Source organism: Chiloscyllium plagiosum, unplaced genomic scaffold (assembly GCF_037043375.1).
Source record: "Chiloscyllium plagiosum isolate Xiang-an unplaced genomic scaffold, Cpla_swu_hap1 HiC_scaffold_6, whole genome shotgun sequence".
In the NCBI taxonomy this organism is placed as follows: domain Eukaryota; kingdom Metazoa; phylum Chordata; class Chondrichthyes; order Orectolobiformes; family Hemiscylliidae; genus Chiloscyllium; species Chiloscyllium plagiosum.
In genome coordinates, this window is record NW_028270144.1 from 14,676,398 (window position 1) to 14,694,021 (window position 17,624).

The 17,624-nt window shown below is 41.0% G+C and overlaps 1 protein-coding gene across 9 annotated transcripts in view; it reads left to right on the forward strand.

Annotated features, from left to right (window-relative positions):
- LOC122550461 (nectin-3-like) overlaps positions 1-17,624 on the forward strand; it is a 105,958-nt gene that overhangs the window by 54,370 nt on the left and 33,964 nt on the right. For all 9 annotated transcript variants that reach the window (XM_087987890.1, XM_087987884.1, XM_087987886.1 and 6 more), the window contains 3 exons: positions 3,731-4,069; positions 7,061-7,363; positions 13,775-13,880. In XM_087987890.1, coding sequence (XP_087844016.1) covers positions 3,731-4,069; positions 7,061-7,363; positions 13,775-13,880 — 748 coding nt within the window. The remainder of the gene's footprint in view (positions 1-3,730; positions 4,070-7,060; positions 7,364-13,774; positions 13,881-17,624) is intronic.

Here is a 17,624-nt window from a genome sequence, read left to right on the forward strand (position 1 = left end):
TCTCCGCAGCAGGGTGGAGTCTAGAACAAAACACTTGAAAGGAGGATGTTTGGAAAACTATTAAACAAAAGACTGACAAGTTTGTGGAGAATGTGGCCTATATCCTGATGTCTGAAGTGGCTCTCAATTATAGATTTTCTTTTGAAATCAACTTGTTTAGATGTGTTATGAGACACATCGGTAAGAGATGGCACCTGGACTCTGGACTTCTGGCCCAGAGATAGGGATACCACCAAGATCCATGCGTAAGTCCCATGCATATTGTTATAATCTTCTAAAATTCCATAGATTCTGGAAGGATCACAGTGGATTGGATAATAGTTGATATAACACATTTATTCAAGAAATGATGGGACAGAAAGCAGATTGTATGTCAGTTAGTCTAACAGAGGTAAGGCTGTCTTGCTGCTCTGAAAAGAAAAGAAAACGGGAAGTCATGCAAATGGTTTCTCCTGGTCTGGCTGTATACTTCAAAATAGAGCTCTAGTAAGCCCAATGCATCCATCATTAAGGTTTTATTAAAACTATGTTTCCTGCGATAGCTGTACATGTGTAGTCTTCCCAATGCCCTGGAGTATTATCTGGTGTTTTTATCTCTTTAACCAAGAAGTTACATACTAGTCGGAGAGGGTTCCAATGATAATTCACTCAGCAGATTGCTGGAATAACAGGTTTACCATATCAGGTGGGATTGGGTCAACAAGACTTGTATTCACTGAAGATTGAGAGGGTATCTTGTTGAACTGTATAAAATTCTGACAGGGCTGGACTGATTTTATGCAGGTTGACGTTCTGGATCATGGAGGTCATGGTGTCAGGACACAAGGTAGACCATTTGTATGTGCAACTAGGAGGAACGTTTCTACTCAGGTGATGACCCTGGAAAATTCACTATCACAATGGGACAATATAGTTAAGAAATAAATAGCTTTTTAGACACTGACAATGTCAAGGGTAGAGGAACAGAGCAGAAGTACAACCTGCACATTGATTTGGATGAAGGAATCAACAGCTAGATTTGCTGATGACTTCAAGATAGCTAGCAAAGTAAATTGTTCGGGGAAGGTAGCCTGTCTGCACAGTGATATATAAATGAAGTGAATGACCAAACAAATAAGTACATGGAGTACAAAGTAGGAAACATGTGAACCCTGTCCACTTTAGCAAGAAGAATAGAAAAGCAGTATACTATTTAAATAGAAAGAGATTGTAGAAAAGGCAGGAGATTCTGGGTGCCCTGGTGCTATGAAATCACAAGGTACTATGCAGATGTAACAAGTCATTAAAGACAAATTGGACAATGTCATTTATCGCAAACAGAATGGACCATATAAAGTACAGACAGTTTTACTGCAGTTGTGTAGGCCTTGGTCAGACCACATCTAAGATGTGAAGTTCCGTTTCGGTCCCCTAATTTGAAAAATTATAATTGTGTCAGTACTTCAGAGACAGTCTATTCCTGGGCTAAAAGGGCTATCTAGAAAAATGTTGTAAAAGTTGGGACAATACCTATTAGAGTTTAGACGATCAAGAGGTGATTGTAATGAAACAAGATCATGAAAGGACTGGATTGAGCAAATACAAGTAAGATGGCTCCTTTATGGCAGACTGTAGAAGCAGGAGAGCTGGAGATTAAAATAGTTTTCAGAGGATCGCTAGCCTGTAAAGTCTGCTTCCTAGTAAACAATACATGCTAAAATTTACTTCACAGCAGGATCAGATAAAATTTGAATAGACAAAGGAGTAGAGAGTTGTGAAGTGCAGACAGGAAGTTCGAATCGAGACCACAATCAGGTTATTAGCTTATTGATTGGTCGAGTAGCATCTGAAGATCAAATAGCCAATTGCTGCTCATGACCCATTTCTCATTAAAATGTCCCACATCTGCCAATTAGGAGAAAGACAAGCCTGATCAGATCATGCTGCCGTGCATAGTTTTGTTTGGGCCTTAAGGCATCACCTCAGTACCTGTAAAAGGCTCACTATCTCAAGCTACCCTGGAAAAGGCACAGTATCTCAAGCAACTCTCAATCCTGCTTACAAAGGATGCTATCTATTCCCCTCATTAAACAATCCCCTACAGCTGCCATTTGACTTTTTGCTTCCTCTTGAATGGCCCCCTGTACCATGGTGCCATGTCAGCTGGCTCATTCTCCTTTCAACTCTGTTCCTCATCCACACAGGGAGCAAGTACATTGTACCTGTTGGGCAAGGAAAAGAGCTGAGGCTTCTCTGTTCCTGAATATAGGATCTCTCTACCTGCCTCATTTGCTTTCACACACTGCTGTCCCTGCCCACTGACCTGAATCTGAAGTACTTAATCTACCAGGTGCGACCGCCTCCTGAAACAAAGCATCCACGTACCTCCGGCTCTGCTGGATGTGCCACAGAGTCTGAAGCTCGGGCTCCAGCTTATCAATTCTGACACAAAGTTCCTTCAGTAACACATGCTTGCTGCAGATGTGGTAACTGCAACTCGCAACAGGATCTGCCAGCTCCCACAACATGCAGCTACAGCACATCATCTGCCCAGCCATCTCTACCAAGTTAATTTGGTGTAGTAGTTAATTAATCCCTCATTAGTTAATTAATTTATTAATTAGTTTTTCAGTGTTTTTATTTCCAATTTTTGACCGATTTCTTACCAGCCAATCAGAACACAGCTTTCCTGAGACTCACATTTTCTGTTTGGCTTCAGTTACTCTGTGTGCACCTTCCGCTAACTCCGCTCTCAGGCCACAAATCCCTGAGGTAAATTAGTTTTTATACTCACCGCTCCGTGTACTCCTTTCTCTATTTCTCTCAATTTGTTGGGCAAGGAACTCTTCCAGAACAATAAACTTGGAAATATTCTCCACATATCCCAACATAGTTTTTTTTGAAGACTCCACATTCAGTGCATTCTTTCAATGGGTCTTTCCTCTTGTCTTCACTGTACTATTAGGCATAGATTCTCCATGAGGCATCAGCTTGTTGCCTTTTTCTGCGTTGGAATGGGAGTCAGAAAGAAGAATAGCAGTGCAAAGAGAGATTTCTGGTCACAAACTGGACAGTTAGTTCAGTGATGACCTCCACTCATATATATTTTCCAGGTGAATGCATTGCCTGAACATGAGGGCGCAGGTTACACATCAAATGTTCAGGATGATGATAGGTGACACCGTGAAATTCATGTGTATGCCATAGCTCAGCCGACATGATAAACAGGAGAAAAGTGACAGTCTATCAGTATCTGGGAATTCTTGTTTGGAAAGCAGGGCCCAGCTGGTACCAAATAGAAATGCATTGGGAAGAAAACTAAATGTTTTGGGAAGGGGGTTTTACAGTTCCATGGGAAGGAAAGGGGAAGCCAAGCTCAAATGTTCCAAGTAGAACCCAGATTCATACTGCTTCTACTCCTGGCCCCAATAAATGTTTTCAAAATGTCTCTTCGGGCCCTGCGTTGTTCATAATCATTAGCAGCTGTGAAGTGTGAATGCCATCCTGACAATTAACATTACAGCACGGGATTGATGGCATCATCAAAGAGGATTACAATGAGTTCATGCCAGTGCCTGAGTCACCTGCTCAGTAGTGTGGGCTACAGTCAGTTTCAATCTAATACAGCAGAAAGCAGGAAAGGGGATATTTTAATTGCCTTTCATCCAGCCTTGCACCAAAATGTTGGGTTAAAAATCCTCTTCCTCCCATTGATTTGCCACTATTCATTAATCAAACTTTTCTTTTTCAGATTCAATAAAACTGAACGGTCCCCTGATTTTGAGATCTGTCGGTGATGATGCCCTGCTGCCGTGTACAATTAAAACTGAACAAACTATCTCACAATTCATGTGGCGATACAAGCGTGGTCAACAACAATGGAACTTTTTCACAGCAGTTTTCAAAAATGGAAAGGATGAAAGACTTAACGATATATTTGACGGCAGAATGACCTACGTTGGCCAAAGTTCCAAAAATGCATCGATGTATTTGAGAAATATTACCCTAAGTGATGAGGGGATATACAGCTGTATTTTCACTTTATTCCCTGATGGGCCTGTTGAAAAGGACATACGGCTAATCGTAAGAGGTGTAGAACCTTTCCATTTTAATGTCTGACTTTTAATATCACTTTTAATGTTGCACACTTGCCTCCAAGTCAAAGCCCAGGCTGGAACACAATTTTGACACTACAATGTAGCACTGATAAATGTACATGACAGGTGTTGTCTTTCGAAAGCATGTTGAGATTGTCCTGGGTGGGTGTAAGATATTTCACATCACTGTCTCAAAGCAGAATGCAGGAGTTCTCTCTGGTGTCAAGCAACATCACACAAAAATTCTGGTCATTATCACAATGCTGTTTATAGGACTTTACTGTCTACTAAATAGTTACTGCATTTCAGATATTAAAATGATTCCCATGCTAAAATATTAATTTGGTGTAAATTGGATCTAAAAGTTGAAGTTTTAAATTGGAGGAAGGCTAATTTTGACAGTGTTAGGCAAGAACTTTTAAAAGCCGATTGGGGACAGATGTTCACAGGTAAAGGGACAGTGGAAAAATGGGAAGCCCCTCAAAAATGAGATGACAAGAGTTCAGAGACAGTATATTCCTGCTCGGCTGAAAGGAAAGGCTGGTAGAAGTAGGGAATACTGGATGACTAGAAAAATTGAGGTCTTGTTTAAGAAAAAAGAAGGAAGCATATGACAGGCATAGACAGGAGCGATTGAGTGAATTCTGACAGTATAAAGGCAGTAGGAGTATATTTAGGGGGAAATTGTTCTTTATACAGATGAGCTGAATGACTTCGTGTTATGCAGTTATCATTGGATTATTCACTGTCACCTTCCAACTCAGTGTTGTTAAATGTAATCTTTACTTAGTTGTTCGTTAACAACAATTCATTTCCTGAATTTACTTTTTTCCCAAAAAAACTAAATTCTTTTCTGCAATTTTCTAAGAGGATTAATTCACCCCCTCTCACTTGATCTTGAAAGTGTTATAATGTAATTGGATGTCCTGACACATACCCAGGATGCTATTAATTAGAACACACTAATACAATTACATGGTGAGTTTCTCCAGCAGAAGTTGAAGATCCCATTAATCCATGCTGTACAGGACTGTCCATAAGCAGAGAGGTCTTGCAGTTTATTTGTATTTTACAACGGAGGTTTCCATTGTCATCTGAGTCTTTTTTCACCATTTCTTTCTCTGGTTTCCTCAAGGTAAGTAATAAAATTTTTTCATCTTTCATTTGAATAAATATCTTTCATTTGGAGATGCTGGTGTTGGACTGGTATACAAAGTGAAAAATCACGCAACACCAGGTTATAGTCCAACATGTTTAATTGGAAGCACACTAGCTTTCAGAGCGTCGCTCCTTCATCAGGTGATAGTGGAGGACACAATTCTAAGGCACAGCATTTATAGCAAAACTTTACAGTGTGATGTAACTGAAATTATACATTGAAAAATACCTTGATTGTCTGTTGAGTCTTTCGTTTGTTCAAATACAATGATAGTTTCACTTCTTTCATGTGTAAATCACAAAACCTTTTTTTAAAAGTTGCATTCTCAGGTTAGCTGTAACAATGGGCTTAAGTTAGACAATATGTTGAAGGTGTTAGCCCCCTGTGTTCTCTCTGCATGCCATGATGTTTAGATTGATTCTAATCTAAAAAGTGAGAAAACAAGAGTTTTACATGAATTCATGCAATTTTTGAGCAAACTACAATGTAACTCTGCAAGTACAAATTCGCCCCACAAAATATGTGTGCATCTGGGTCTTTGTCTGTCTGTGTGTGCGTATCTGGGGGTGGGAGGTTGTGAGTGTCTGTGAGAGAGAGTGTATATGTGTGTGCATGAGTGTAGAGTGGTCGAAGTCTCTGAGGGTGTGTGTGTAGTGCAATGGTGGTCACCTGTAATGTGACATGAAGCCAAGGTCCCGGTTGAGGCCGTCCTTATGAATACCGAATTTAGCTATCAGCCTCTGCTCGGCCACTTTTCTCCTTTTCTGTACTGCCTGTCCCGAAGTCCACTTTGGAGGATGGTCACCCGAAGGTCCGAGGCTGAATGTCCTGGACCACCGAAGTGTTTCCCAACTGGAAGGGAACCCTCCTGTCTGTTGATTGTCGTGCGGTGTCCATTCATCCGTTGTCGTAGCCTTTGCTCGGTTTCCCCAATGTTCCATGCCTCAGGGCATCCTTGCCTGCAACGTATAAGATAGACAACGTTGGCTGAGTCACATGAATACCTGCCACATACATGGTGGGAGGTGTCCCCACGCATAATGGTGGTGTCCATGTCCACACTCTGACACGTCTTGCAGCGCATACCGTGACAGTGTGATATGGAGTTGTCCTGAGAGCCGGGCAGGTTGCTATGAACAATGATCTGTTTGAGGTTTGGCGGTTGGTTAAAGGCAAGTAGTGGAGGTGTGAGAAAGGTCTTGGGGAGGTGCTCATCCTCATTGATAATGTGTTGCAGGTCACGAAGAACATGGCATAGTTTTTCAGTTCCTGGGAAGTACTGAACAATGAAGGGTACCCTGTTGGTTGCAGCCCGTGTCTGTCTCCTGAGGAGGTCATTATAGTTCTTGCTGTGGCACGTCGGAACTGGCAGTCGATGAGTTGGGCATTGTACCGTGTTCTTGTGAGGGCATCCCTGAGTACTTCCAGGTGCCCGTCCCATTCCTCCTCACCTGAGCAAATCCAGTGTTCGCGTTGGGCTTGTCCATAGGGAATGGCTGTTTTAATATGTTTTGGATGGAAGCTGGAGAAGTGTAGCATTGTGAGGTTGTCTGTGGGTTTGCAGTAGAGTGTGATGCTGAGGTGTCCACCCTTGATGGAGATGCATGTGTCCAAGAATGAGACAGATAGTCGAGAGTAGTCCATGGTGAGTTTGAGGATGGGTGAAGTGTTCCCAGTTTCATTTGACTGAGAGGATGGACTGCAAAACGTAGGTGTCATTGTGATGTCTAATTTGAACTAGGTGCAGTGTTTGATGTTGGTTAATCATTCAGAAAGGATCATGACATCTGAATGTTCTAAACTACACTTCTTTGTCTCAATTTAGCTCCTCCGACTGTTACCATCCAAACATATCCAGACTTTTCTCTGATTGACTGCAGGAAACGCCTCATTGTCATCTGTACAGCAGCAAATGCAAAACCAGCCGCCAGTATCACTTGGAAAGCCCCTTTTGGTGTACGTACCAATGAAAGTATTGGGCCTCCTGCTGAAAATGGGACTGTGACTGTCTCTAGCTGGTTTCAACTGTGTCTGAATAAATCGCTTCATGGGCAGAAGATTGTCTGTGTTGTGGAACATCCGGCCCTCAATGCTTCAAAACACGTTCCTCATCTGCTGACTATTGACTGTAATTACAATTCTATCCTATTTTTCATTATATTTGTGTTAATATTTGTAGGAAATACACAATGAGGTGCAAGAGTGAAATAGAATTTGTTATGGCTCCATTTTAGCTGTACAACTGTGGGGCTATTAAAAAAGCAGAAGCCACTTCTTTTACTCCTTCCTGTTGTGCCTCCACATTCACCTTTTTCGAACAAGCAAGCAGGACACCCAGAGGAAGGAATCGGCAAGCTGTGTGAAATATACAGCCTAGATTTGACAATGGTGTCAGAACGTATTCTGCTGTATTAACTGGGGCTTGAATGAGGAGGTAGCTATGACAAATTTACTGTGAAGTGAAATCCTCAGGGAATTGAATCCTGAAATAGAAAAATACATTTTAAGCCTACGTTGTAAAGGAAGAGGCATGAGCATTTTGGTGTTTTTACAAGCATATGACAAAACTCCAATATACTGCCCCCACCTTGATGTCAAATTTCCTTCACCTCTAACTGCCAGACTCCATCACCATGTGTACATTAAACTACTCTCCTGCCAGTTACAAGATGCACTGCAGAAATTCACCAAAGATCCTCAGACAGCACCTTCCAAACCCGTTACTACTTCCACATAGAAATTTAAGGGCAGCAAAAAAACATGGGAACACTATGTCCTTCAAGTTACCCTCCAAGTCACTCACCATCTTGATTTGGAAATGTATTGCAATTCCTTCACTGTCACTGAGTCAAGATCCTGGAATTCCCTCCGTACCAGTATTGTGGGTCAACTCATAGCAGGTGGACTGCAGCGGCTCAAGAAGGCAGCTCACCACTACTTTCTCAAGGGCAACTAGGGACAGGCAATAAATGCTGGCAAGCCAGTCACACCCACATCCCACAAATGAGTAAAGAAAAAAAAATTGTTTGTGCTGTTCCTGAATGTCTACCAGCTCCACTGTATTACAGATATCTGTAGTGTTTAATTTTGCTGAGACTCTGTTGTAAAGCTCAGCGGTGCCTCTTGATCTCTGGCCTTGCTAGGTCCATGTGATACTCTGCACCCTTCCCATCTATCCATTAACATCAGAGCCATAGAACAATGTGACTCATTGTTTACAAGTCTCTGAGCATGAATTTGTTCTCCATTCTTTATCTGCAGCTGAAAATGTGTTGCTGGAAAAGCGCAGCAGGTCAGGCAGCATCCAGGGAACAGGAGAATCGACGTTTCGGGCATAAGCCCTTCTTCAGGAATGGGGTCTTTATCTGCAGCCCTGCAATTTTTGTTCTTATGTAATTCTGTATTCTTTATTGAGAAACTTCCCACCCATTAAATAGTCTTCCACCTCTTACACTAAAGTTACCCAAATCATAACCCTGAGTAAAAAATACTCATGTCCTTTTTAATGGTTTTGCCAATTACCTGATAGATGTACCCTCGACAGTTCCCCTGCCAGAGGAAACATTCCTTCCAATTGACCCAATTTAAATCTCCTCCAATTATTTTTAACATTCCTTTTACATCTGCCCTTTGTTACAATCTCCGTAGAGACCTACAACTTGTAAAAGGAGATTGGAATTCAAGTTGATAGGTAAAAAAAATGAAACTTGTTTACATTTTTGAACCTATATACTGCAAAACAACTTACAATTTAAATTCCTGAGAGGAATATTCCTGTTTTGTACTTATAACTCATCAAGTTCTCCATGGAATTACAGTCCCTTTAGCAGAATCCACATTTGCTCCCAGATTCCAAAGACTTTCCATATCTCCCTTTTGCCGAATAATAACTTTGAGGAACCATATCCTGGGACTTCCTACAGTTACTGTTGAGTTTTTTTCAATCTATCAACAACATTAATACTTCTTCTGAGAACTATTCCTACCCTGATCATGCTAGAATACATATTTTAGAGTTTCTGCAATGGTGCAGTAAGTTTAACTCAAGACCATCTCCCTCACATAACAGGCTATGGAAGCTTGCAAAGACAGGCTGCCTATACTCTCATCTGACCGTATATAACTGGAGAATTCCTGTGATATTCATAGGTTGGTGGAGAAGCTTGTAACCTCATTAACTGGGTATCTTGTGAGCAGTGATAACTAGCTCCTTGAGAAACTGCCTTGCTTCAATTTGGAAGCAATTAAACAACTATGGCATAATTATAAAATCATAGAGATGTACAGCATGGAAACGGACTCTTCATCCAACTTGTCCATGCCGATCAGATATCCTAAATTAATCCACTTCCTTTGCCAGCACTTGGCCCTAAACTCTTCCATTTGATATGCCCACCTAGATGCCTCTTAAATGTTGTAATTGCACCAGCCTCCACTACCGCTTCTGGCAGCTCATTTCATACATGCACCACCCTCTGTGTGAAAAAGTTGTCCCTTAGGTCCCTTTTAAATCTTTACCCGCCCTCTAGTTCCAAAAGATGTTTTAAATTTGGTGTCTTCAACACCTTTCTGTGATGTTTTGAGATCCAAAAATTGCTTATTGGAAACTCAGAAGTGACTGCCATTGTTTCCAAGCATAAATAGCGTACACCTTCTCAGTAAACCATCTGAGCATTCCTTTGATCTCTAACAGTAGAAGCTTTGATGGTCAAATTCACTTCAGAATAAGAGACTTTCATTTGCTAGAAATTTAAAGCTGCACTCCCAAAGTATAGTAAGTTTACATCTCTTAATCATAATGCCTTGTACTTTTGCAGCAAATGGAAACAGCCATAATCTAATCACTCTCTGCATGAATTAAGAGCCTCATCCTTGCCCTGTTCTGATCAATCTCCTTTATGTGCTGTCTCAAGATTTCCTCGGGTGAGGGACCGGACATGAGAATAGTTCATCAGCTGAGGTTTCAATTGTGTTTTGTAATGATTTGTATTAGCCTCTATAATCTTATAATCAGTGTTTATTTCTGGAGCAAAGAATTAAGGATTCCATGGGCTAGAAATTGGGTTGCCTTGGTCTGGGTTGCAATTTGCACTGTGTCTACATGCATTAAGATCAAGGTGATGGACACATAACTCACAACTAGATCATTACATGGGCAGAGTATTTCCTGTGTTGTGAAATATCCAACCCTTAATGTTTCAAAATAAATTTCTTATAAGCCGAATGCTTGCTCTAATTACACCTCTCCATGACTGTAGCTTTTGGCTGTGTGGGTCTCACACTACCTCTACTGACAGCAGGGGCGAAGGCCACATTGTTCACTTATTATGTAGTTAACTAGCCTTTTCTAAAAGGCAATCTGTGATGAGAGTTAGGTTCAAAACGAGATGAGTGGAAACTACTTTTCTCAGTGTTGAGAATCTGTGGAACTCACTGCCCCAGAGTGCAGTACTGGCTGAATTAATCAACAGATTTAAGAAAAAATAGATATGTTTCTGATGAAAAGTGGGATAAAAGGCGATGGAGAGCAGGCAGAAGATTGGAGTTGAGACTAGGATAAGATCAGTCAGGATCATGTTAAATGGCAGGGCGGGCTTGAAGGGTTGAATTGCCTCTTCCTCCTAATTCCTATATTCCAGTCTTGTCATGCTGTTCAACTCACCACACTCCCATCACTTGCCCAGCAACATTTCCTGACACTCGGGAATCTCATCCAACTTCCAGATGCCTCATCTCACACATCAGTCTGAACCTTCTGTGTTCCTGTTTTCAAATACCCAATGCTTAACACCTACACAATCTCAGCAGTCCATGTTCTGATCCCAGTTCTGCATAAGCTTCAATGGAAATGCTTAGAGTGTGAGCTTTTGCAATCTTTCTGGCAGTGTGTCTATCTTATATACATCATTGAAATTTCCAAAAAGCAAATGCAGCAGTTCAACTATAGAGGTCTGCAAGTTTATGAAAATTATTGTTGTAGCAATGTACAATGGGGATTTGAAATGTCCAACATAATTAATCTTTGGAATGTGGGTGTTGCTGGTGAGGCTAAATTTATTGACATCTCTTGTTAATCTTGAGTTGTGGTGAGCCACCTTATCGAAACTGCTGCAGTACAAATGGAAAAGGTGCTACATTGATACAACTAAGTTACAGGATTTTGGCGCAAAGAAAAATAGCAATATGTTGAAATCAAGATGGACCAATTGTTCAGATTAAGTTTTCACTTACTTTTATTGGATTTGCTTCACTCATTGAAAAACTTTGGGGTTATTTTTCAACTTCATCACCAAACCATATTGAACGTTCCTGTTTTTAATTAATTTGCACAGAATAGAAGAAAAATCGAGTCACAGTAACGTTGGCAACTGCAATTCTTTTGGTAATTTTCAAAGAAATATTGACAATTTAAGTTTGTAAAAACATGTCTTGTATTTTCTTTTTCTTATTTCAGATTTGTACAATGTTTTGCTTTTGTTACTAAAATAGGGGAAGTGTGATTGTAACTTCCCAGCATTCACTGAGTGGGCGATTACTCTGCAGCAAGAACTTACAGTATGTTTTATTATTTCATCTGTGACAATACTATGGCTTTAAGAGGTGTATTTTATCCTGATATTTTGCTGAAGAGAGGTTTTAAGACCAAGGTACTGAGTTGTCTATTTGGATCCACAGCTTGTGAGACCTTGGCGTTCTTTTTAAAGTTGGAACAATAGTATCAGCCTAAATGGATGGGGTCAAGCTCCCACACTGCCAAGACCTTTTAGATTTTCAGTATCAGTCACTGGGTCTTGAAACTGGGTGGATGCTCTCGTATATCACTCCTGCTATTCTCTGAGTTTTCTCTCAATGTTTTTTCGTCTTGAGATTGGAGAATTGCCTGTGAGATAATTGATTTTTCTGAACTTGCATTGGCCAAGGGTGTTAATTGTATATTACTATATTGGACCAGTTAATTAGTAGTTAAGTGATCTATTATTTTGTTAAGTTTTCTAATGGAGTTAAATTATTCCAGTCTGGTAGCTTGACCAAATCCAACTGTATCTGGAATGCAGTGCCTGACACTTACCTTTTAAAGATGAAAGTGTGTTGCTGGAAAAGCGCAGTAGGTCAGGCAGCATCCAAGGAGCAGGAGAATCGACGTTTCGGGCATGAGCCCTTCTTCAGCTCATGCCCGAAACGTCAATTCTCCTGCTCCTTGGATGCTGCCTGACCTGCTGCGCTTTTCCAGCAACACATTTCAGCTCTGACCTCCAGCATCTGCAGTCCTCACTTACCTTTTAAAATAAGAAAAAGTTAGGCTCGAGTCTATCTTCTGAATATATTTTGAGGGGTTTGGCCTGGTCCATAACACGTCCCATTGTGAAACTCCAATCCATTATGAGCCAAGTCAATCACAGCTTTCATAACTTAATCCTGGTTTTATTTTGTGCTTCATGTGCTGTCTTGGTTTCTTACCAATAGGCAAACATTGCAATTTATCAGAGACTGGTTAATTGACAGTTTCCAGTAACTCTGGAATTATTCAGCCTCTAAATAATAATGCCTCTGCTGCAATATTAGGAAATGAATGAGATTTTTGAAATTGGCATTTGTGTTCACATTTTCTGCATCTGTTACTTCTATTGCTATTTCTTTTTTGTGTCTTTTGTATTGCTCTTTAATTTTGATTGTCTTCTGTAAACGAATGCAAGTTCCAGCGTTGCTATGTCTCCTCTATTTCAGCATGGAAGGATAGTAGCCTTCTGATCATTTGTCACACCAGCCAAGCGCCAGGATTATCTCAGTTTCTGAGCTCTGAGCTTTACTATCTCTTCCACCTCCTCCCACACGTGCCGCAACACTCCACTTGACCAGAACCCTGTCCTGTTGGTAAGCAGAAATGTATGGAAGGAAAAGATATGCTCTGAAAATGCCTGTTCAACTTTCTAACACTTGTTTATCGTTATAAATTTTCATTAATCATCCTTGACGCATGGCAACATGTGACACACAAACGCAAAGCAGAAGGCGGCTTCAAGTCTACTCCACCAAGATCATGACTGAACTGATTGTCGTTTCACTTACACATTCCCGCCCACACCCCAACCAAACATTGACTCCATTGTTTCTCAACACATTCCACAAATACCATCTTGACTGCACTAATTAATAGAGGATTTTTAATATTTCATTCAGGATATGAGTATCGCTGACTAAACTGTCTGCCATTGCCTTCGGGCATATTCAAAGAAGGAGAGACAGAGAGAGAAGTTGAAATTAATCTTGGGTGTAGCACAAAGCTGGTAATAGCAAGTTTGCAATATATTTTACACTCCATAAAATGTTCCTTAACAAAAAGAAGATAAGGGAATATGGAATCTCGGGATTAGAATTGCATTCATCAAGTGGCAGATAACCACTAGGACAATGGGCCAAAAAGCATGTTCTGAAATTTTGATGCATCCTGATCATTTTTCCTTAAATGTGCATGTCTGAATTACTGATTGTGTTTTTAATGATTTCAAAAATTCAATTCTCTTGAAAAATATTTTTTCAGACATTTCATCAGCTTTTATTGACTATCAGAGGACTGAAGATGGCGGATTATACCTGATTTGTATTGCAGATGCTAATCCACTTCCGACTGAATTCATCTGGACAAAGTAAGAACATTTCTGTTTTATTACCCAAATACTAGGAGGAGCTGGCATTGCAGCAAAAATACACTACAGGCTTCACATTCATGTGACGATCAGTTCAACCAATTTCTGCCTTGTACAATTCTCTAGCCTTTCAAATCACAATCCAGTAACCTGTGCAAATTCTGGAATGGGAGCACTGACCATTTGCAAATTTCTAACCTGAGCTCCCATTCGGCGAAACTCTGTCAAAGTACTCAATTGTAAACTTCACTGCAATGTTTCTTGCACTTTGGAGCTGAGATTAAATTCATATGTAGTGAAATTCTGCTGCTCTCTGCTGAGTGCAAATGGTTTGCTCACTCCCTGCTTTCTAATGGTGCGGACTCCCAACATAAAATTCCACTAAATTCTACACCTGATAATCACAATAAAGATGGAGTTAGTAGACATTTGGAGACGTCTCCATCCTAAGGGCAGAGATTTTACATTCTTTTCCAATCCTCATAAATGCCACACAAGGATTAATTATTTCCTAACTCCCGCAACCTTTTTGGATTTGGTGGTATCCTGTTCAATTGTGAATATTGCCATCTCTGATCATGCAGCGGTGTAATTAACGGTTAACATTAAGGGTGATGCAAAGGGCTCACGGTACTGGAGAATGGATCCCTTCATCCTCAAGGACAGCAAGTTTGTAGAATACTTCTCCAGGGAATTTGAAGCTTTTTTGGCCACCAACTCAGGTACACCTAGTAATCCATCCATTCTTTGGGAGACTGCTATGGCCTATGCGAGAGGGATAATTATCTCATATTCTGTCAGTCAGAAGGGAGAGCAGCAGTGTCTGCTTGAAGTACAATTGAAAGCAATTGAGACGGCTTAAACAGTCGACAGTCAGTGACTAAGCTGCAGCGGATCACAGCTCTCCAATCCACCTTAAACCTATCCTCACACATACAGCAAGGAAGGAACTTTCCTTTGCGAAGCAGATGCTGTTTGATGATAAGTCAGGTAAATACTTGGCATATTTGGTCAGGAAGAAGAATGCCTCCTAGTCTATTGCTTCTATCAGGGAAGGGAACAGGACTCTTACTTACGATGCTAAAAAGATCAATGAGACATTTTGGAGATTTTACTCTGAACTTTACCAGTCTGAATGCTGTGAGGACAGACTGGATAAGATGGAGTCTTTTTTAGGAATTTGGATCTTCCTGATGTGTCTGCTGAACAAGCATCTCTCCTTAGTGCTCATTAACAGCTCAAGACTTACAGGAGATGGTGAGGCAACTTCAAAGTTGGATGGTGCCCGGCCCTGATGGCTTGCCCAGTGAATTTTATAAAGAATTTGTAGGCATACTGTTGGGGCCAACTCTAGATACGTATAACTATTCATATAGTCAGGGTTGCCTCCTGACATCCTTGAGAGAGGCTAATATCTCTCTTATCCTCAAGAAAGGGTAGATCCCGGAAAATTGTTTTTTAACCGATCCATCTCGCTTTTAATCTCTGATTTTAAAATTTTGTCTAAGACTGTAGCATTGTGGTTGGAAAGGGTGTTGCCTTCTATTGTTGAGGAGGATCAGATGGGCCTTATAAAGGGTCACAGATCCTCTAATAATGTTAGGAGACTGCTTAACATGATTCAAGTATGTCAGCAACAGTCAGTTCAAGGGTTGGTGGTTTCCTTGGACTCTGAGAAGACATTTGATCAGTTGGAATGGCTGTATCTTTTTTATACACTGGAGCAGTTTGGCCTGGGTGAAGTGTTTACTCGATGGGTAAGAGTCCTTTACAGTAATCCTCTGGCAGCTGTTCTCACTAATGGTATACGGTCTGATAATTTTAACATCGGTAGGGGCAGTCAGCAAGGCTGTCCCCTCTCATCTTTACTCTTCACATTGGTGATTCAGCTGCTGGCAGTGGCCATTCGTGGGGACCCCAATATAACTGCCCAAAGGTAGGGTCGAAGGTGTATCAGATTACATTATATGCAGATGATGTTCTCATTTTTCTTTTGAATTTGGCAGTTTCGGTGCCCTATTTGGTACAATGTATTAATTCATTTGGCTTTTTCTCAGGTTACAAGATCAATTTTTCAAAACTGGAATCTATGCCTATGGAAGTGGTCTTAGGGGAATACCAGGTGTTGAAGGTGGGTTCCCCTTTAAGTAGGCACAGGGAAGTTTTCTTTATTTGGGTCTCTCTGTTACCCTAGTTTTGATCAGTAATTTATGGCTACTTTTGTTCATTTGTTTGACAAGATTAAACAAGATCTTCAAAGATAGGGGGCCCTTCCAATATCATGGCTCAATCAAGCTGCTATTATTAAAATGAATGTTCTTCATTGCTTACTATTCAGTCTATAGATGTTTCCCTTTTTCCTTGACAAATGTTTCGAAAGTTAAGTGGTTGGTTTAGTTCTTTTATTTGGCACCATAAGATGCCCCTTATCAAGCTTACAAAGTTGCAAATGCCCCAGGGGTTAGGCGGAGTGGATCTCCCGGACATCACAAGATATCAGTTGAGCTCCCTTCTATCTTTTGTGAGTGATTGGGCCTGTGGGGACTCATCATCGATGTAGTTGGACATTGAGATCTCCCAGGCAAAGTGTCCTCTTATTAACTTGCTGTTTCTGGACAAAATGAGGACAGTTGCGGAACATTGCCACAATCCAATATTTTTTAATACTGTCAAAGCATGGAGGGCAATGAGACAGATGAAGAGTAATATGTCTAAAACATCTTTCCATACTCCCATAGTTGGTATGCCAGGTTTTCAACCAAGGACAATGGATCCCATGTTTAAATCCTGAGTGGATATGGGAGTTTAGGTGATCTGTTTGAAAATGAAACTTTGATGTAATTTGATCAAATAACTCGTAAGGATGGATTATCAAGTAGGAACCTCTTCCGTTTTGCTTAGATCAGAGATTTTATCTGAAAAGAGACTATACTTCTGATTGAGGGTTATAGATCTGATATGGAAAAGAGGGTGCTTCATGCGAAGAGCACCCTTTCAGTGAGTACTCTCTGTCATTTGTTGGCAGGAGGTTCCTTGGCATGGGAGAGAGTCGGGGTGGAGATCACTCCAGAAACTTGGGAGGACATTTGTGAGAATGTGAGGAAGATTTCAAAATGTAATAGAACATAGAACATAGAAGAATACAGCGCAGTACAGGCCCTTTGGCCCTCGATGTTGCGCCGATCCAAGCCCACCTAACCTATACTAACCCACTATCCTCCATATACCTATCCAATGCCCGCTTAAATGCCCATAAAGAGGGAGAGTCCACCACTGCTACTGGCAGGGCATTCCATGAACTTACGACTCGCTGAGTGAAGAACCTACCCCTAACTTCAGTCCTATATCTACCCCCCCTTAATTTAAAGCTATGCCCCCTTGTAATACCCGACTCCATACGCGGGAAAAGGTTCACACTGTCAACCCTATCTAACCCCCTAATCATCTTGTACACCTCAATCAAGTCACCCCTAAACCTTCTTTTCTCTAATGAAAACAGCCCCAAGTGTCTCAGTCTTTCCTCATACGATCTTCCTTCCATACCAGGCAACATCCTGGTAAACCTCCTCTGCACCCGTTCCAGTGCCTCCACATCCTTCCTATAGTATGGCGACCAAAACTGCACACAATATTCCAGATGCGGCCGCACCAGAGTCTTATACAACTGCATCATGACCTCAGGACTCCGGAACTCAATTCCTCTACCAATAAAAGCCAGTACGCCATATGCCTTGCTCACTGCAC